Genomic DNA, 21,537 nt, shown 5'->3' with positions numbered 1-21,537 from the left:
GGTTCTGGAGGTCCTCGGACGGTCCCTGCATGGCTCACTGGTGGGGAAAACTTTGCGACATCCTGATCGCAGAAAAGGTCACCAAGGCGAGAGCGGGGGTCTTGCACCGCTTTCAGAACATCTGGGCTCCAGTATTGGACTACGACCAGCGATTCCCCGCCTTGACCTTCAAACAGATCAACACCCGGTGGGCTCAGAGATCAGGAGGCCACTTAGCAGGCGGGGGCCGTAGGCTGAGACGAGGCCTGAGAGAGCTGGAGGAGGAGAACCGGACTTCGGGATTGAGAAAGTGAAAAGGAGGGCGGAGGGGTAAGAGCTTGGACTTAATGGAATTGTTAATACCATGCAAAGTTGTCATATATTATTTGTAACCTGTCCTGCCTTGCTTTAAAATAAATTGTTTAAAAAAAATAATGTTTGTTCCAGCGCTCGCCATACAATATTGCCACTCGCAACCTTGGCTTCAACACAGACTGTATCAGTCTCCCTAACTCACTGGCAGTATTGAACTCGCTGAGACGTTGCTTGGTTCAGAGAGCCGAGGACAGTACCACGGCAGCTGGCGAGTCTCCCGTCTTGATTGTCTACGTGGGAGGGCCCTCGGTACCTCTGACACACAATGCAGGATTCTTCAGCCTAGTTTCCTTGTCTTACATCTTCTATTCTCGAGGTTTCATGAAAGGGGCCCGTTCTTGTTGAAAAGGTCAAGGGCACTTCCCTCCCTGCAATCCCCTTCTGTTTCGCCGTCTTTCTCCTCGTGTTAAATTGCCATCTTGGAACTGCCGTTTCCTTGTGTGCTTTGCCCCGCTAAGAGTGTGCTCTCGTGGAAAGGAAGTCAGGTGTGTGCGATTGTCTAATTTCCTGACCTCGGCTGATCATAGTATTGGAACCGTCAGGTACACATCTCAGGTATTAGTCTGTTTTCCCTTAGAGCAGGCTGGCCGTGAGAATGTGTTTGTGTTGGAAAGAGGGGGTGCAAAGTTCCTAAATATCCTAGCTGGTAGGATGGGGTAAAGTTGTTACAGGGAAGGGGATACTGCGTCTCGCTGACTGGTGTCCCACTCCACAAAGACCCCTCACCCAGGTGATCTTCACGCAGTGGTCCACCCCCAGGAACTGGATCCAAAAGTGACGACCGTGTCCTGGCCACCTGTATGACAGATCCCCGAGGACTAGTGTGCGAGACACCTTCAGGTTTCTCACAGGTTGCAGAGGATTTCTGGGTCTCCCCTTGTCCCCCCCCTTCATCAGTATCTTCTCACTCAGTTCATTTTCCGTTGCCCCACCATTCCCACAGGCTCCATCGGGAGTTGGCAGGTCAGTGGCTGGTTCCTCATCTCTATTTGGCAGAAAAATCCCAGTCCATTCCTGTTATCGATGCCATCCCCTCGTTCCAGGGCAGGTTGCAGCTAGGTGAATTTTGGAAGATGTTTTGTTCTGAAAAAAGAAAAGAAAACTATCCAGAAAAGAGGCGGACCAGCATTATTGAAGGGACAGTGGCACCAGCAGTCATATACAAAGCACACTCAAGGGGGCTATGGGCTGAAGCTCGCAACTGTCTTCTCACTCCTGGAAGGGGTCCCCATCCCATTCCCCACACCCCCCTGAATGTCCCATTGACCTATAGGACTTTTTGGATCTGAGAATCTCAGTGATTGATGGATTAGTTCAAACAAAGACGTATTGTGAACCAAGAGCTGATAACTCCATACTCCATGTAAAGTCATGCCATCCGGCAAGTACCATCAAGAACATCCCCTATGCAGAGTTCCTTAGAGCAAAAAGAAGCTGCTCTCGCAACTAGAAACAATCTGCAATCAAATGTCGTCTAGATTCTTGTAAAGAGATTACTGAACTGGGACTTTACATAAATCTCAAAGTAAAATGAATTTGAGATAGATAGGATCTTTTAAAATCAAAAATGAAAAAAGCAGTGCCATAATTGGAAGACATTAGATTTGTAACCTCATTTGGTCAGGAAACGCCCCAAATCCGGAATGTGATTAATAAAAAGCATTGGCACTGGGCTTGCCTGGAGAGGAACTTAGAAGGCTTACATATACCCCTATCTTTCACAATACCCTCTCTGAAATTAAAAGGAAAGTGGCCCGGAGTTCAAAGGTAGCCCTTGGAGGTGAAGTGCTGCGGGCAAGCCAGCACAGCGAACGACAGTGATATTTTTGTAATATCCCTATATGGCCGGGGAGGAACTTTAAAAAAATCAGATCACTGGGGGCAGCGTTTGCTTTATATGATAGGTTATTTATAACGTGCTTAATACCCAGAGGTTTCTAAGCGCGGGCCTGGGGATCGAACCTGTGTTGCTCTGTGTCGTCCTGCTTTCAAGGCAAGCATGTTGCTGCTGAGCTTTCCTCCCGAGACCAGATGGGCAGGCGGCTAGTATTAGTTGGGAGAAAAATGGCAGAGCCTTATGAACATGGGATGGGGTCTTGCAGCTCCCGACTGAGCTTTATTATTTAGCCGCTCAGGCTCATTTTGCGGGAACCCTGGTATGCCGATTGGCCAAGGGCAATGCATGCATTGTTGGAACAATATGGGGCTCCTTCTATGGGCCTGAAATCAGCTTTATTCAGTGATCAGTATGTTAACTTCTGCATGTTTGACCCGATTAGCACCACGGTTAATGCTTGATCAAGAATATTTAGCAAACTAGATGTTAAAGCACCCTACAATAGTGTTGTCGCCTTGGGAAACTTCCTTGATATCATTCCCAGATTTGATCAGGATCTTAGAATATCTTGGGATGCGCCAGGTCAGCAGACTATTGGAGACATGTTTCTAGAGGGAAGGTTTGTGTCCTTGGCAGACTTTTCACATAAACTGGCGGGTGGTCTTCTTCAGATGCTGCATTACTACCAAATGATGGCAGCGTTCCGTAGGAAGTGGCCCTCTTTCCCTATTCAGCCTGAGACCCATGAGTGTATTAATGTCATTGTGACTGTGAACGGGTCCAGGCGCAGAGTATCTAGATTGTACAACCTGCTTCAGTCTCACCCCAAATAGAAAAACATGATGAGATCTGTATGGGAGAGAGAACTGGGGATAACTCTGGCAGAGGATACATGAATTAGATGCTGCCAGTTGACGAAAACAATGCAGTCAGGTTTTAGAATAATACAGTTTAAGATCCTCAACCATTTACAAAATACACAAGCTGGACTAGCAAAATTCCCCCCGTTGCAAGTGTTGAATGTGGGATGTGTGGTAGGACACAAGCTGATTCGTTTCACATGTATTGGGAATATTCCCTGATTGTAGCATTCTGGGGTGAAGTGGCAGCTACTTTGAAAACCATACTGGACATACCGCCATCCCTGAAGCTGATCAAATATTTTCTGGGTAAAACCTCTGTTACACTGTTTTTAAAAAAAATATTGCATGTGCTGTAGCAAAGAAATGCATACTTAAATATTGGAAATCAAAATATGCCCCTACAGCGGAGGAATTGAAGTATGACCTTGTAGTCACTAACAAAAGAGAGGAGTAATATATACTTACTGTGATGCCTACGTACCGCCCAAAAAACATATGGAAGCCGCTAAGACTATATCTGGCTGGAACCAACTCTGAAGTGACGGGAGGGCAGGTAGATGCACCTGAAGGACCTGTTGAAGAAACTGTGCACCTTAACACTATGTAATGAGTTTGAATTGATCAAGAGTGAAATACCTATTGTGTCATGATATCTAGTGTGAATATACTGCAATGCCAAGAGTGTGGCACCATGTGCGCCACTTGTACAACTGTCTTTGAAATAAAGGTTATAAAAAGATTTTTTTTTTAAAGTATAGGGCAGGACATTTAAAGACTATGTGTGTGAACATTTCCTTCGGGTCAAATCCTTGGAACTTTGTGTGGTAGGCAGGATGTGACTGGTTATGGCTAGGTTTTGCAACTTTACGTTGGCCATCCACTGTGAGAATTCACTTGTTAAATTGTGGTATCTCACACAGACAATGACTTGTAAGGGTAGGTTACAAACTTTATGAAGGTGTTCAGCTCCTTTGAGAAAACTCACATTGTTTTACTATGGACTATGCACTCTTTACTTCAGGACGATCATTGGGTATCAGGTAATATTATCCCCATGTATATGGTCGCCGTACATAATATCGCCGGGAAAAGATTGTGGCGATATTATATGGGTGACCATATATATGGGGATAGGGGCAGCCAAAAAAAGGGTTTGGGGGTTGCAGGGGTGTCCCCCGCATGTTCCATGCAATAATGTCCCCACAAAAAACGCTCATTTTTCGGCAATATTTTTGCATGGCGATATTTTTATGTGACATTATTACATGGAACCGATCATTGCTTATGGTCATTCCCCATAGAACCTATTAGGCATTTATCAAACCATGTACATCTTGAACATAATAAGAGCCAGGGTCACAGATCATTGCTCAGACTGTCAAGCATTTCTTGGTGAAAACTGACACCAAATTAGGCCAGTTCACTGTTTCAGCAGCAGGGTCCTCTTTGGAAGGCCTTTTGTTCAGTGACCCTTTTGTCAAGAGATGGCTTAACTTGCGGAGGCTTCTCCAGACCTACGGAAGGAACAAACATCCTAGCACATTTTCACTTCAAAGTTTTCACCAACCCAAGAAGAGTATGGGGCTTCTCATCAGACCGATGACACCTTGAGAGAAGGTTCCTGGGAACAGGAATAGGTGCCTATAAATAGTGGTGAGAACAGAACACTGACACCTTCCTTCTGTGGGAAGGATGAATCAGCAGAGGCTGCAGCAGGAGAAGGGCAGCCAGACAATCTACTGGTGGATACCATTAGTACAGCACTGCCACCAATGGGGGGGGGGGGGTGGAAAACAGCTATGTGTTAGCTAAACTGGGAATATTTATCAGGGGATAATGGTTACGGCAGACAGTGAAAGCTTTCACCTGGAATTTTTCACTGTTCTCTTGCAGGAATGAGATCGCGCACCTGCCAGTTTCTCGAAGGAGGTTCAAGTGCTTGTGGACAAAGTGTAGAATATCACCTTCAAGGAGGCCATTGTGCCAATTTACAGACAGCCTATCGGTTTAGTCAAACTCTTCTTCATAAAATAGCAGCAGGAGGGTAAAATCAGTACAATTGGAGACTGGAAATGCTGGTGGACAATCCACTCACTGAATAGAGGACATGTTCCTGGACTGAGATAGTCGCTTCTTGGCACTGACCTGTATGGTTGGACCCTTGGGTTTTCATCCAGAGAAGCTTCCTGCTATTCCAATGTGCAGGGTTCTTTTGGGAAATGATCAGCCTACGCTTCAGCTTTAATCAGCATCCTGGTGCTTTATCAAAGTGGTTTGACCTGTACTAGAGGCCCTCAGGGAGCACATAGCCTGCATGACCGTCTACTGAAATCACATGTTACAAAACAGGACTACCTTTCCAGGTCAGCTACAAATGGCAGGGGACCTTGTTCAGGACAAAGGTTTTCTCATGAACTAGGAAAGGTCTACCTTGGTTCCAAGTGCAGGTCAATGAGTTACTGGGGTGCTCTGATACTGTGGAAGCTACCTTCTTTCTTCCAATGGAGAAGGTGTGCACAATGAGGTGGTTGTGAAGTATGCCTCTGGCTGAAGAAGGGCCAGGCATTATTCAGAACCCACAAGGTTGATTGGCTGCCACGTATTCATGACATTCTTCAGGCCCCTACATTACTGAAAGCTCCACAGACTGAAGGTCGCATGATGCAAATGTGGAGAAACACTGGTGGCTGGAGCACATGGAGTCTTGCAACCACAGAGATTACATTCAGTACCAGGCGTGTTATTCTACATCTGAATTCTGCACTGGTTATTCCACATCTCCATATACCCCAGAGAATTTTGACATACAACTTTTATATAGAGCTTAAAACCTAAACTTCCAATAGATCAAACAAATAAAAATAATACAGACCTTTCTTTCAATATTCCAGAAAACCCTTCATGTGGGCTAACAAATTTGACAATCCCAACATCAATTTCAGTTAAGCCATGCTTCATCATGTCGGCAAAGCTTTCTGTTTCACCATCTTCCAGTCCGAAATCCCCAACTTTGTCTTCATTTCCAGCATCAAGTTTCTTTTCATCATCTTCAGCTTCTTCAGCCTCTTCAGTTTCTGCTTCCTGCCCGTCTGTGCTCAGCTCTGTTGCATTTTCTTTCCCCCGAAGATAAATTGCTAAATTGGTTTCCAAAACTTTCTGCCTCTTTGTTCCTTCACCACAGCAAAGAGCTTCATCTGGAAGAGGCCGTTTCAGGGATATGCTCTTCATTTCTAGATCTTCCATGTTTAAGGCACAATTGAAGCAGCAGCTGTTAGTAAGAAAGGACATTACGTGTTATTGAAAAGCCTCAAGAACGCCCACCTACTTCCAAAATGTATCCATCTTTTAGAGAAGTGTATATTTCAATGGTATAACGAAAGGGCAAATGCATGTTGCATTGGCAGATACTTAAGTGCAGCAGCATCCGCTAATACATAGCTTTACCATACAGTATGTGATGTTGCACACCAGCTTTCTCCCCGAGCATTAGTTTTAGAAAATAGTCAAAAGGCATTTTTGGGCTTCCATAAATGTTTTCTAGGTTGTACAAGATGTAATTCGGGTTCCCCCTAAAACAACTATTCATAGAACCACACAAGGGAACACATTAACAAAATTAACTTAATACTCATCAAGATGAAGGGCTCAAACAGAAACTTGGTTGGGCATGGTGAATTAAAATAATGATGGTTTAGGATTTACCATTAAGCGTCTGTGGGATTCCGACTGCTCTGGAAGGACCTGGCACTAAATAAAATTCCTCCATCATCTTTTCACAATCTCTTCTTGAATGTTATAATTTACATTAAGATCTACAAGTGACAATAGATTTGTCTTTGGGACTGAGCAGCAACGTTAACCACCGCAATGGCAGTATGACCGACAGATAAGCAGCATGTGAGGTCCCAGAATCTTGTCTCATTCTTTGAATAAATAAATCCACCCCAGGACATAATTGTCCCAATGGTGCAAGAGTGACAGTTGTACAGATCACCTGAAAGGGACATCTCATCAGCAAATCTTACCACCATCTATGCCCACAATCATCTCCGAACAATTGCTGATAGAGCCGTGGGAGACTATGTATTATTTTAGCACAATGTAGCACCTTGTTTTTCAACAGGCTTTGAAGCAACTGCATGTTGTAGACAAGATATGCAAGTGCAGAGTCACACACTGTTAAGGGAAACATAAGCTTTCAGCTCCCCCCCCCCCCGCAGAAAAAAAACCCTCTCCTTGAATTGCCCCTTTACCTTTGCTTTTGTGCAGCTCTGCCATTAAGTCCATAACAAATGTGACACAGTCAGTACTTGGACCTTGTAAAGAGGGGATGGAAATCCCCCTCTAATTTTCTCTTTGTCCTAGAGAAATCGCAGTCTGGAAGACCACCCACGAGACAGAGATCCAGCGGTGCCCCATGCAAGAACTTCATAACGCTCTGGCAACATGAGGAGAGGCAGACCCATCTTCCTAAGCAGCTGGTCTAGGTCAGCAGTGGACAAGCAGAGCTACAAGTGGGGAAGAGACAGAGGCAGGAGCCAGAGTTCCTACACAGCAGTGACTAGAGCCACGCACTGCACGCCAGCCTCAGTCCACGCGCTGAGGAGACAAAGGTGGATCCGTTTGACCATACGGGTGCTAAAATAACCACCACCTCAACCAGAAATTGGACTCACTTCAGGACGGCCAGGCCAAATCACCCCCAGCATGAATTGGGACACTGCAGACACCACTGTTGGTCTGTGGTGACCCCAAGTGGGAGAAGGGGCAGAGTTAGAGCACTTCACAAAAAGTGTCCTATGTAAAGGCTCCTGGAGTGGGAAGACAGGGCCAGATTGGCCAGGGACAGCAGACCAATCAGAGGATAGAGAGGGGGCTAGAAGAGATCCTACGAAGCAGTAAGGTGTGGGTTATTCGAGGGAGCACATAGGAGGAGAGGTGGCAGAACTAGAGACCAGGAGGAGGAAGGACTATGAAGCAGATTGTGGAGGTGATTTTTGGAGCAGGTGAGGTATTGGTTAGGGAGTCCCAATTTATTTATTTTTTTAACGATTTTATTGATTTTATTCAAATAACAAAATAACAAGGCAAACCAAACTTACAGTGGATGGATAATTTGCTCACAAATACACAAATTGTTATATTCTAGCCCCCTGTATTTCCCGTCCCTCCCCCGCCCGAGCCTACTTTCCGACATTACTCGTTTCCACCTCTTGCGATGGGGAGTCCTCTTCCGCCGCGCTCATTGAGTCATCATCACTTGTTCCATCATACAAGGGCCCAAATAGTTCTGCTATCAGTTGTCTCCAACCCGATAGGACTCCAGCTTCTCCTTCTATGTCCCCTTTACACGCTTCCTGCCATGCCACGGTTTCTGCCTCTGCCCACTTCTGCAAGTCCCTCCACCACGTTTCCACTTGGGCCTATGACATGCTTTCCAGCCCATTGCAATCCTCTTTGCCAGGACATACGCTAGATCTTTTAATTTACTTACATGTTGAAGCTTACGCGGTCTGCGGAACCCTCCCAACAAACAGGCCTACACGGTATCCACCTTCATACAGATCCCCTTGTCTTCCATTTTCTGTGCTATGTCTCTCCAATATCTCGCTATCAGTGGGCATGCCCATAACATATGCACCATTCCTGCATTTTCCTCATTACATTTTGGGCACACTTGGCTTCCGGCGTTTTTAAATTTAGCTATCTTTAGTGGCCTTAGGTATGCCCTGTGAGCTATATACAACTGTATCTGCTGCAGCCTAGCATTTCTCGATACTTTATGATATCCTTGTGCCCTCTCCCATCACTCATCGGGTCCCCTACTTCTTTCCAGTCCAAGTTGCACCACCACCTTGCTCACTTGAGTCATTATCATCTCATACTCTAGACGTTTCGTGCCCCCGTTCCGCTATATCATATATCATATCCAGTGTGGTGTCCGGTACTTTAATTTTTTAATTTGTTGCACCATCCCATGATACGTAATATATTGCCTGGCACTCAACCCAGTTTGTTCCACCAGCTCCTCAAATTCCAGCATCTTCCCCTCCTGCCACACATCCCCCATCGTTGCTATTCCCACCGGTTCCCAGTGCTTCCTAAACATTGACCTTAGTTGCTTTTCTGTTCCCACCACTGTGACCAGTGGGATCTGCGAGGAGCACAGGGATGGCTTGTCCATCAACCGGCATGCCTTTTGCCACATACCCCACCCAAGACCCAACATCCTTGGGCGACCTCCCAACTCCCGCTTGGGCAACCATATCATCATCTCTCAGGAAATATGGGGCGCAGTCCCCCTGATGCAGCCTATCTTCTAAGGTAGGCTCCTCAGAGCCATCTGGCTACATGTTGTAATTGGCTCGCTATATAATAGACTTCCCAGTTTGGTAATTTAATGCCTCCTTTCTCATGCGGATTTTGTAGTTTCCACAGGGCTACCCTGTTCCTCATCCCTTGCCATAGAAATTCCCTACATATGCTGTCCAACCTAGTAAAGAATTTCCGAGGTATGGAGTATGGGATGTTCGAGAAGCAATGCAACAATCTGGGCAATGCCACCATCTTGAGCATCGCCCCTCGCCCCATCATTGCCAAGGGGAGTTTCGCCCAGACCTTCATGCTATTCTCCAATTTCTTAACCGTTCTTTCCGTGTTATGCCTGTGTTCGGCTTCTACCGTATGGTATAGGTCTACCCCAAGATATCTGAAGGTTGTGACCTCCCACGGTATCTGTAAAACCGGAAAATTCTCCAACGAGAGCCCTCTATATCTACCCAGCGGAAACACACAGGACTTACTGGGGTTCACAGCTATACCTGATAGTTCTGCAAACCTCTTCATCACTTCCAGTATATACTGAAAGTTCTCTTCTGGGTAACGCAAATACAGTAACATGTCATCTGCATATAATGAAATGAAATGTGATGTCTCCCCGACGACAATGCCTATTACATCATACTGCTGCCTTAAATAAATCGCCAGAGGTTCTAAAGCTAGGATATACAGCATGGGGGGACCATGGGCATCCCTGTCTGGTACCTCTACCAAGTTGCCACCTTTCAGAGATCACAGTTCCTGTCTTCACTCTTGCTAGTGGCGGACTATATAGTAGTTCTACCCAATGAAGATCTCCTGGCCCCATACCGTAATTGGCTAGGGCCGCCTTTAACCAGGGCCACTTGACCTAGTCCAATGCCTTGATCGCGTCCAGTGATACTATCAACATCTCGCCTGTATCCCAGTCAGTATGTTCGACCACCCGATGGGGTCCCTCAAATTATTCGAGATGTTTCTATTCGGGACATATCCTGTCTGATCAGGATGTATTAACTTATTGATGACCTTCTTTAGTCTATTTGCCAAGACCGCTGTTAGAATCTTACTATCTTGGTTCAACATCGACAGAGGTCTATAGGATCCGCAGTCACTACCAGGCTTATTGGACTTGGGAAGTGGTATGATAACCGCTTTGCGTAAAGATTCCGGAGGTTTCCCAGCTTCATATGCTTCATTGAGCATCTCCAGCAGCGGGGGGGGGGGGGGGGGGCAGTACCTCCGTTTTATATGCCTTGTAGAATTTGCTTGGGAGTACATCGGTTCCCGGGGTTTTGCACGTGCGCAACTGCCTCATTACTTCTTCTAGTTCCTCTAGGGTGATCGGGGAATATAGCTCCTCCCTCTCCTCTGCACTAATCTGGGGTAGTCCAATATCTTCCAGTATGTCCCTATTTCCCCTCTGTTGCTCCCTGTCTCATCCCCATACAAGTGTCTATAATATTCTGCAAATTCCTGATTAACCCCCTCTTGCATATCCACTATGTCGCCATTGTCTTTCACTATTGTTCTGATTGGGGGCCTAGGGGTCTCGTTTTTATAGATCCACGACAGGACTCTCCCTGATTTGTCTCCTTCAGCATGCTGTCTCTCTATATACTTTTTATAGTTGAGATTGCATAACCTCTCCCAATATCCTGCACATTTCTGCTGCAGGCCCAGTGCCATTTCTGTATCTTCCTTAGTGTTACTGCCCCGTTCCAGTACCCTTTCTAGTTCCTTTTCGGAGTCCTGCAATTCGGCCAGGATCCCATTCTACAGCCCTTCAGACTTGGCTATGGCAATTCCCCTCACTACTACTTTAAAGGCTTCCCAGAGCATGCCCGCTGTCTTAACACTGCCAGTGTTTATCTCAAAGTAACTTATTATTTCCTCTTGCATATCCTCCCCAAATACACTATCTTTAAGCGCCTCTGCACGCAATCGCCATGTGGGTATCCTTCCCCTTGGGGGGGGGAGGGGAGGGGGAAAGGGAGGGGGAAGGATGGGGGTCGGTATTGCCACACTAGCATCAGTGGCGAGTGGTCTGAGAGAACTCTGGCTTTATATTCTGCCTGCGGATTGCGTGACCTCCATGCATCTATCAGCCCAAAATCCGCCAACAGCGCATGCAGTGCCTTTGCGGCCGGGATGGGTCCATCTACTTTAGTGTCTGATCCATCTAGGTTGGGGTTTAGTACACAATTGAAATCGCCCCCCCCACAATACAGCCCTCCCTACGCTACCACTGAGTTTACCATACAGGATAACATATGCCCCGAACCAGGACACGGCTGCGTAAGTGTTTACAATGCAGATCTCTCTATTTTCCACCAGCCCCTTCATAACCACCATCCTGCCATCTGCCTCTGCCACAGAGCTCAGCAGCTGGAACCGGACATGTGGGGCCACCCATGTGATTACCCCTCTTGCATAGGCAGAATATGCTGCCCCTACTACTGTCCCTCTCCACTTCTTCCGTATTACTTCCAGTTTATCTTGCGTTAAATGAGTTTCTTGTAACAAGGCTATGTCCACTTTCTGTCTGCGCAGGTACATCATAACCTTGTTCCCTTTCAAATAGCTGTTAAGCCCCCTGACGTTCCAAGTGACTATCTTAAGGTCTCCCATGGTTCGTCTCGTTTTCCCTGGGGTGTAGGCTCACCCCATAACACCTCCCCAACTACAACAAACCACTGCACACAACCCCTCCCCCCCCCCCACTCAACCCCAACCCCAACAAATGCCCAGCTCCATCCCTGGATCTCAGGCTCCCCCGCGTTTGGGCCTACCCCGGATCCCCAGGCGAAGACCACAGTAGGGTGTCACCGCACTATCGGCAACCTAACTAAACTCTAAATGGGGGTATGAAGATTGGCCCTGCAAGGCTCCTCAACGAAGCAATAGTCACAGTGCTCACGGATCATGTTTTTTCCCAGCCTGGCAATACCAGTCAACGAGCTGCTTCAATTACTATAATCAAGTCCCATAGTCTTAAGTCCTGACACCCCCCCGGTGTCCCCCCTTGCTCGTTACCTATCTTCACCTCCTTCTCGAATCTGAACGTCTGACTCCTGGGGGCAACCCTGCGTGTCAAACCATCCCATAGCATCTTCCGGAGTTTCAAAAAACAAAGTTCTGTGTTTGTGGAAAACTTAACTTTGCCGGGTATAGCAACATGTACTTATGTCCCGCTTCTCGCAATCTTCTCTTGACAGACCCAAAGTTCATTCGGCTCCGCTGCACCATCAGGATATAATTCGGATAAGCCGTTATGTTTGCCGTCCCTCTTTGTATTGTCCCACATTTACGGAAGTGTTCCAGGATCCTTTCTCGATCCCTGTAGTTAAGGATCTTGGCGATCACCGGCCTTGTTGGATTGCCTGGTAGTGGCGTCCTCGTTAGGGCCCTATGCACCCTTTCCACCGCGAACCCCTGAGACAGCACTCCTCCGGTTATCGCCTTTAACAACATAGTTTCAATGAACTCCGTGGGGTTGTGGCCAACAATGCGGATATTATTCCTCCGGGCTCATCCTTCCGCCTCCTCCGCCCTGTTCTCCAAGTTGCCCACGCGCTGTACAAGGGCGTGAAGTTCCAACCCGTGGGAAGCACAGTCCGCCGTGTTCGGGCCCATCTATTTCTCAAGGTTCTCAGTGAGCTCTGCCAGTGACCCAAAATCTTGCCGGAGTAGATTCACGTCCTCTTGCACCACCCCAACCTTGAGCTCCAGCGCTGTTTTCAGTTCGGTCACAGCCAGTTCAAGCTTGGTCTCCCAAGCCACCTTCAGATCAGCGATCGCAGCAAGGACCTCCTGTTTCGTGCACATGACGGCCACGCTCCCAAAGGGGGCCCCGTCTTTGCTCCTGGCTCCTTCCGGGCCGGGCGGCGTCTTAGTGTATTCGTCTAATGTGGGCTGCTTACCCTTTTCTGTCTTGGAGGTTTGTTGACATGGCGCTGTGACTATAAGTCGTAGGTCAGCCCCACCACGAGCAGGTTTCTGCTGTCACCCAAGCCTTAGGGGGCCACCTGGAGGCCAGCTTTTGGTCACAGGAATGGAGTGTGCTCTCCCACGTAGCCGCGTGGATCCTCTCTCTAATTCTGCTATGCATCCAAGGGGGCGCCTTGGGATATGTGCTTGGTTCGCCAGCAAGTAATTGCTGCATTTTAAGGTCCCTGGCCTCGGGTGTCAGGCCATACCCATTGTCCCTGTAGCATGCATTTCCGTCTTGAGTCTACCTCTCACAAGGCATGCTAGCTGGCCAGCACGCTTTTCTCTTCACCCCTAGGTGGGGGGGGAGCACGCACTTAGTCTTGGTGCCGCCAGCGCCGCTCAGGCGCAGGGGCACCAGCAGCTCACAGGCCTGTCCAGCCTCCTCCTTGTCCAGTCCGGGGCAGTCCGTGCCAGCCAGCTGGTCTGCTCTCTATCCCCTTCCCTTCTCGATTATTAGGGTAGTGCCAGGATGCTAGTGCTATTTCTTCATCTGGCCAAAGCAGTTTCATGCGCATCCATTATTGTGCCAGGAGACATTGTGATGCACCATGGGATCCTGTGCGATCTCCATTCAGGGTCTTCTGCCCACGTTGCCTGATGTCCCCATAGTGTCATAGCGTCACCAAGACGCTTCGCTCCTCACTTTTGGGCCGCCACCAAGCATCCGCATCAACCCAGACCTGTGCGCCTCACAGCAGCTCCAACGCCGCGGCAACAAAGTTAGGTAAATGGCATTCTTCTTAGGCTTTTTGTAACTTTGTATCAGCGCTCCCTCGCCACGTACGAAGGGCGCTTCAGATACTTATTCGCGAGGTCTGCCTCGTCTGCCAGCACAGGCGGGTCCTAGAGCCGGCCGCTCACCGCCTCGGACGGTCCTGCAATCCCGTATTTAGGCAAATGGGGCCAGCGACTCTGAGCCGAGGTCACTCCAGAGGCGCCCGGTCCCTCGCACAGCCCGCACCGTGGCCGCTCACCTCAGGGGCACCCCTGCCACTCTTTGTGCTTTTCCTCCTTTGTTCGTTACGACTGCCATTTTGCCTCCTCGGGTCTGCGATTCCGGGGATTTCGCTTACTTTAATCCACCGTTCCCAGGATTATTGAGGTTCCGGCTTGGCAGCAGCTGTTCTACCCAAGTTCATAAACAAGTGCCCATGTTTTTGGCATTAACAGGCCAGTGCAAATGCACTTTTTTGCAGGATGAATGCAGGTTCACCAGGTGCTCTTCCAAGAGCACTTCTCCTCACATGGCCTCCAAGCCACACCCCCAGTGCCAATGTTATTGCGTTTTGAGTGTGTGTGAAAGGGTGGCAAGAGGGTTTAAGAGAAGGAGTAGGAAGTGAATGATGTGCTTTTGTGAGCAAAAGGAGGGCGTTTACATAGCTGGGGTGAAATGGAAGTAATTGTGTAGAGGAGATAGTAGTGGTATGATGGATGGAGTAGTGGTACAGAATCCAGAGTAGAAGTATTGTGAAGGAAGGAAGAAGATCAAAGCGTGAAGGCATGACTTGGAAGGAACAAGAGAACTCTGAGGGACAGAGGAGGAAGATGCAAGAGATAGGGAAGGCGGTTGTCACAGTTTGGTGGTCGTAGCTTTACTTCCCGCGCTGGGGCGGTATAGCGGGCCGTCGCAAGGTGCCTGGGAGACCCGATGTGAGAACAAAATCCACAAGTCCCGGTATCCTGAGCAGCCAGGACATCATCCCACTCTCAACCAACTGGCCAATCCGGCGCCAGGGAACTCCTCTGCTCAGCCAATGTGAAAACACCCACGTACCGGCATACTGGTGCTCCTCTACTGTGCCTACACCCAGTGAGCAACATTACTCTGGATACAATTTTTTGGGGCTCACACTTCATGGATTGTCCTTGGTATTTGTAGCTATTTGACTTGGACCTGGTTCTTGCCTTCTGGCAAGTTTTGCATTGTGGCTTGGACTGTATCTGGAATCTTTAGATAGTAGCAGGTAATGATTTTGGCTTATATCCTATTGGAATGCTCTTTTGGCAGTATGCTTTGGCCTCAACGTCTTGGATCTTCATCTTGCCCAGTTTCCTCCCTTATAGTTGCCACTCTCGGTTCCGCTCCAATCAGGTCCCTGCAAACTCCTTTTTCGGTCCCTTTGGGCAAGCCTATATACCGATTGCATGGGCTATACACCAGGTGGGCCATCTGCTCTTTGCACTCCGGCTTCTCTTGTGGAGTGTACACACATAAGTTTCCCCATCTTCCAAAGGGGTTAGAAGAAACAGGAGCGGGAAACAAGGAGGGATTGTGGGTGAAGGTCCACCTACCCTTCCGTTTCTACCCTTGCTTTCTGTGAGAGTCGTGCAGTACACCTCTGCCTTTTCATCACACTTCTGCCCTCAACAGTGTGGTGGTGTTCCGTTTGCATCAGAAACACCTCCGAAATAGGCGCTATAATTAGCCATTGCACTCATGCAATGTTGAAAAAAAAGGCACGAGTGGCATTGTTGCCGGGATTTTCCTTTCATTGTTGTAAAATATGAAAAGGTAAATAGTTCCAGCCACCTCCTCAGACCATATTATGAAAATCTCAGTAGATCAGGGACATCTGGGGCTCTGTCCGGAGGGTGGATGCAGCAGTACCTTGGGCCTTAACGGTTTGGAGAAGAAATCAGGCCTACAATTGTTCAGTTTCTCAACTGGAACCCACGTGAGGAAAGATCTACAGGGAATTATTTTAATGCTTGGAAGCTACAATCAAGCAGATTATGATCTCCTTGGCAACATCTCTGAGAAAGGTTAAGCATTTATAGCCCTTGTCAAAGAGATGTGCTTGGCTGATGAGCAACAGAAAATGCAAAATACAAGACAATATCCTAGACATCTGTCAATATTGGAGGTGAACTGGATGCAGTAAGAGCCAACTCAATTGCAGATCTATTTATTATTAACCAAACTGACACTATGAACAGTGTAACTAAGCCGACAGGCTGTTGACAAACAGATTGAGAGCACCGAAAGTAAATCCTTCCTTAAAACCATTATAGATCTACACTTGGTGGAGAGTGGAACAGAGTCCACAAAAATAGAGCTCATAAATACTTTTGGAAGAAAATGTACATAGTGGGTGACACCAATGGAACATTGCTTATTTGGATGAAATGCTGCTTACCAAAATGTAAGGCTAACAGAGAAATGATACAATCTCTCATCAATGCTGGGGAGGTTCATGCTGCGATTATGAAATTAAAGGTTTAAAAAAGTGCAGTGCCTGCTGATTGCTTCTTTTCAAAAGGTATGGCCACTGAATTGGCAAAGCAGTTATTGGATTATTTTAGAATTGGATAACTAAGTGTGATAACTATTATTCTAAACCAAAGGAAGGAGACACAATTATGCCCCTCTACACGCCAATTCAGCTGCTTAATAGGTATGAAGAACTAAACCTGCCTTAATATTGATATATTGGCACACAATGTCTCATTTAATTGAACCAGAGCAGACTGAATTCATGATAGATTGTAATACATGTGACAGCATCTGGAGGGCCTTGCACTTGGTTGACAAATCAGATAAAACCCTAGATTCATCCCGGTTTCTGGTGCAAGAGGAAGTAGAAAAAGCACTTAACTGGGTGGACAATGTTTTTTTGGGTCCGACTGAAGTTCACCTTGAACCCAAATTGTAATAGTGATTATGGCGAGCACACTGAATATTGGAGTATGGTTGCCTTCTATCATCTTCTTATTTGCTTTGTTGATGGACCCGTTGACTAAATTTATATGTAGGATTCCAGAAATAAAGGAATAGGAATTGGCAAAACCCAACACAAAATAAGTGTAGTCCCAGATGTGATATGCCCCAAGGTGGCGGGCCGAACCTGTAGATAACGGCCCACCACCCAAGTTAAGGGCAGAGTGCAGCAAGGTTCCTTTAATGAGGGTGGCGGTGCCTTTACCGAAAGGTTTGGCATGCCACCGAGGGGCATATCGACATTAGCACCCGTGTAGTTCCCTACATCGGTGCTAATGGGGTTTTCATTTTTTTTTAAAAATATACTTCCCTTTCTTGCGCTGTCTGGCGCCGCAGCAGCGCTGCTGACAGGAAGTCAGTTTTCATGTTGATGACTGATTTCATCGACATGGAAACAGACTTCATGGGAGCAGCACTGCTGTGGCGCTGGGCAGCACAAGAAAGGTATGTTTTTTTGTTGTTGATTTTATACAAAATAAAGTAATCAGCACTCATAGAAAACTACACGGGTGCAAAGTGGCGAAAGGGTGCTGCCCACCAAGGCTACTCAAAACACGGTCTTGCACTATAGAATACAGCCTGTGTTCCGAGCATCCAGACTGGACAGCGCCCACCTCCCAGGCTGTTATAGACCAATGTTATAGACCCGCTGGGCGCCCTGCCAGACAGCTAATGGGAATTGGGGACGTTTAGAAGGGTTTACAGTTTTTAAAGTTAATGCCGCAGAATCCGAGATCCTGAACCTGGCAGTCTCCAGGAAAGATATACCAATGCTGAAGAAGTTGGTCCCTTTTTCAATGACCAGAAGAAATAAAAACACATTAGATATTTGGAATTAATAAAGCACTACATATTTTCCAACTTGCCGCGAATAGGAGAGACCTCGCCTTCTGGAGACAGCAATATTTATTTATCCTGTCTTGGAAAGATCTCCATCATTAAATGTATGCATATGGTCTAGAATAGAATATTCAAATGGATTCCTACCTCCCACGGATTCCTCATCTATGCTATCGTACCCACAGCGCAGTGGTTCTTTGGAAACCTTTCCAGTGGCAGGGGGCGCAGCACGGCCCTGCGTCGGCTCCATCAAACGTCTCTACACACCCTGCAACGGACAGGATGTCGGGGCCAGTATATAATGATTAAGCAAGGGTGTGGGAGCCCCTCTAACGAGAGCGAACATGGGTCAAATACCTCGTTCTATGGAATTTCCCCTACTCGGGTGGGTCTGCAACGTTTTAGCTCATTGAACTATCTATTTGCATTTCAGTCTGGTCCTACCCACAAGGGCAGTTCAGAACCCAAATGCTAGGCAAATCTCCTCTGAATAAGAGTAGCATCAGTGTGCTGGACTGCCCTTGTCAGTGGGACAAAGACTGATATGTAAATAGATATTTCTCCTTTGTGAAGGGTGCAGTGAGCTATAATGTGGTTGTAGACCCTCAAGAGTAGAAGAAATTCCATAGAATAGGGTATTTGACCCAGGTTCATTCTCAGTAGAGGGGTCCCACACTCCCTTGTAAAATATATATATATATATATATATATATATATAGATAGAGGCAGCGCGCAGTGCCCTTGGTTCCTCTTTTCCGCATACTCTGTTCGCTATCAGGAACACGCTTGTCAAGCTTTTTTGACTTCTTTACAACTCTATGCCCAACCCTGCAAAGGCCTCAGGTTTCAAATACTGCACGGATTGCAGTCGGTAGATGTCAGTATCAGGATTTACCTCGATTGCGTGGGTGAGCAGCTCAACATCCAGGCCTGCGGGTCATGCCAATCCATGCACCCAAAAGTCCTTGCGGCGAAGATCTTCACCTATGTCCACAAAACAAGGGGTGAAGTCATGTGATCTCGTTCGAGGTCGATTGGCATTCTGAAGTGAAGTCGCCCCCTCTACAAGGAAAATAAGGACTAAAAGAAGCAGCACGGCAAGAGACCACGCTCCCAAGCAGATCTTCACGCCAGCATTCTTCATCCTCTTCTAGGAAGAGCCACCGCTCCAGGGACTCCCCAGAGAAGGCAGCTCAATTACACTCTACCCCAATCCTCCACTCCAGAGGAATGGAAACAATTGTGCCTGAAGATGCTAGAAATCTTCTCCAAGGCACCAACGGCCAAGGGAATCGTCAGGGTACACATTGGGCATCACTCCTGCACGCCTCTGGGCTCATGCCTGGTACCAAAGAGGGATGAAGTTTCCAGCACTGTCAGACCCTGCCTTGGGGCAGAGACGTTTCGTGGCAGTTCTGTCCTCGAGGTCGTCGGCGGAGGTGTCAGGGCTCCTCTGGAATATGCTCCTCTTCCTCTGAACCGCTTCCTGTCGTAGATGTCATACATCTTTGAAAAAAAAGGGGGACCAGGTCTACTTCGGGTTGGAACCTTTTGTCTCCAGGGAAGCAAATGAGGGTGAAGATGTCCAGGGACTGGTCTCAGATCTCTAGGTCAGTGGTCTGGACACCTCCCCTGAGCTGGACACTCTTGCAGCACCCACTACTGGTAAGCCTCACATGTTTTTTTCAGAAACTGATGGCTAACGTGACCAATACCCTGGGCATATCTGTTCCATCCAGGACAAAAATTCAGTTTGAGTTGAGAGACATTCTGGACGAAGGCCCTATAAGGGAGACTCTGCTACCATTCAATGTAGTAGTGGAGGACCCAGTGCTAGAGGTGTGGGAGAGGCCTGCCTCTACACCTGCAGTTGAAAGGGAGTTGGCTAGGAAGCAGCGACCTGCCCTCTCAGATCCAATCTTTTGGTTCATGTATGCCTTTCATGAGAGCTTAGTGGTACAAGCCGCAACTGCAAACTTGAAGTCATCCACCTTTCCTTATCTCCCCCCCACCAAGGAGAGTAAAACGCTGGACACCTGGAGGGAAAGGTGTTTGCATCGGGCAGCCTCACCCTTCACACAATGAATGCCTCTTGCACCCTGGAAAAGTTCTTGTTCTGTCTCTGGTCCGCTGTGGCCAACGCCACTGAGCACATCCCTGAGACACAGATGTAGAAGGGCTTTAGGTCTATGGTCAGTGATGGCAGGGAAGCATCTCGTCAGATCTTACAATAGGGATTGTATAAAGTTGATTGTGACGGCAGATCCATGACCACACGTTTGGTGGAAAGGTATCACTCCTAAATGAGGAAGTCAGGGTTTGTACACAACATCCAGGCTAAACACTTGGACATAACATTTGATGGACAGAACCGGTTTGGAACTTCGGAAAGGCATGATCAGCTTTGGCCCCAATCATCGAATGTGATTGAAAAGTCCTTGGATCAGGCCGTGCAATAACCCTCCACGCTGTCCATGAGGGATCCATGGTTTCATACATCAACATCCTATGTCCTGAAATGTCGAGGACAGAAAGCCCTGCGAAGAAGACATTTTAGAGAGACCCTAAAACTCATGCAGAGAAGTGGCACATAATATAAGACGACTTTCTATATGGGATAAATAAAAAAGGCCATTCAATCAAATCAACTTTGGAATAAATCGAAATCATATATGTGGACTAAAGACAAAACAATACTACAAATTATTAGATGAAGATTAAAAATAGAAAAGTAGTGTCAATTGGCCTAACGGAAAAGGGCAGGCTAGAATACTGTCCGCTAAGGCATTGGATAGGGTCATAAGGGGGTAAAATAGCGGGAGAGACTTAACAGGGTTTGAAAAGTTCATAACCACACATACGGGAGACAGACAAATGGTGTCTAAGCTGTATGGTATTCTGATGGAAGGAGAAGGGTAATAGACCTGGGGATATATGCAAAAATGGGAAAAGACTTTTGAAGTGAAATTGTCTAGAGAATATTGGATACATTTGTGGATAAAGATTCCCAATCTGATTAGGGCGATTCAGATTAGAGCAATGTTATATAAGATCATGGTTCAATGGCACTATACCCTGGAGAAGCTACATACAATGTTCCCAACAGTAACCGAACAGTGCTGGTGTGGCTGTGGTAAGAAGGGGGAAGACATATATTGTGGGATTGTCAACATTTTAGGAAGACATTATGGGGGGGGGGGGTTATTGTTATAATTGAAAATGTTAATACAAATTTAACAAATACAATATATATACATTATACAACATTCATCAAATCAATAGTCTGAGGAATACATTTTTGCCAATCCCTCAATATACATTATGCGCAAAAATGCTAATGTGTAAACAGTCACAGAAGTTATAACAGTGAATATAATGAAACAAATTCACTAATGTTGGACAAAAGGGTAGCCAATAACGTTTCCCATTAAAAGTTTGTTCTAGGTATAGATTGAAGCCACTGCACTGGTAAATGTGCAAAAAACATCTAAAGACACCACAGTCATCCATCAAAAACAGATTTACTTTACTTTGCATCTATCCGCAATGCCTACAAAATAATTTAATTAATCTCCAACAGAGAACACCGGGAAGACTGCATGGCATAAGATTCC

At 46.9% G+C, this 21,537-nt stretch overlaps 1 protein-coding gene across 2 annotated transcripts in view; it reads right to left on the bottom strand.

Annotated features, from left to right (window-relative positions):
• The window catches only part of PUS7 (pseudouridine synthase 7), a 1,198,018-nt gene that overhangs the window by 1,137,855 nt on the left and 38,626 nt on the right, over positions 1 to 21,537 (bottom strand). For both annotated transcript variants that reach the window (XM_069629126.1, XM_069629125.1), the window contains exon 2: positions 5,927 to 6,322. In XM_069629126.1, coding sequence (XP_069485227.1) covers positions 5,927 to 6,322 — 396 coding nt within the window. The remainder of the gene's footprint in view (positions 1 to 5,926; positions 6,323 to 21,537) is intronic.

Source organism: Ambystoma mexicanum, chromosome 12, assembly GCF_040938575.1.
Source record: "Ambystoma mexicanum isolate Mex_15411 chromosome 12, UKY_AmexF1_1, whole genome shotgun sequence".
In the NCBI taxonomy this organism is placed as follows: domain Eukaryota; kingdom Metazoa; phylum Chordata; class Amphibia; order Caudata; family Ambystomatidae; genus Ambystoma; species Ambystoma mexicanum.
The sequence above is the reverse complement of the archived record's forward strand: the minus strand, read 5'-3'. Positions and strand labels throughout refer to the sequence as shown.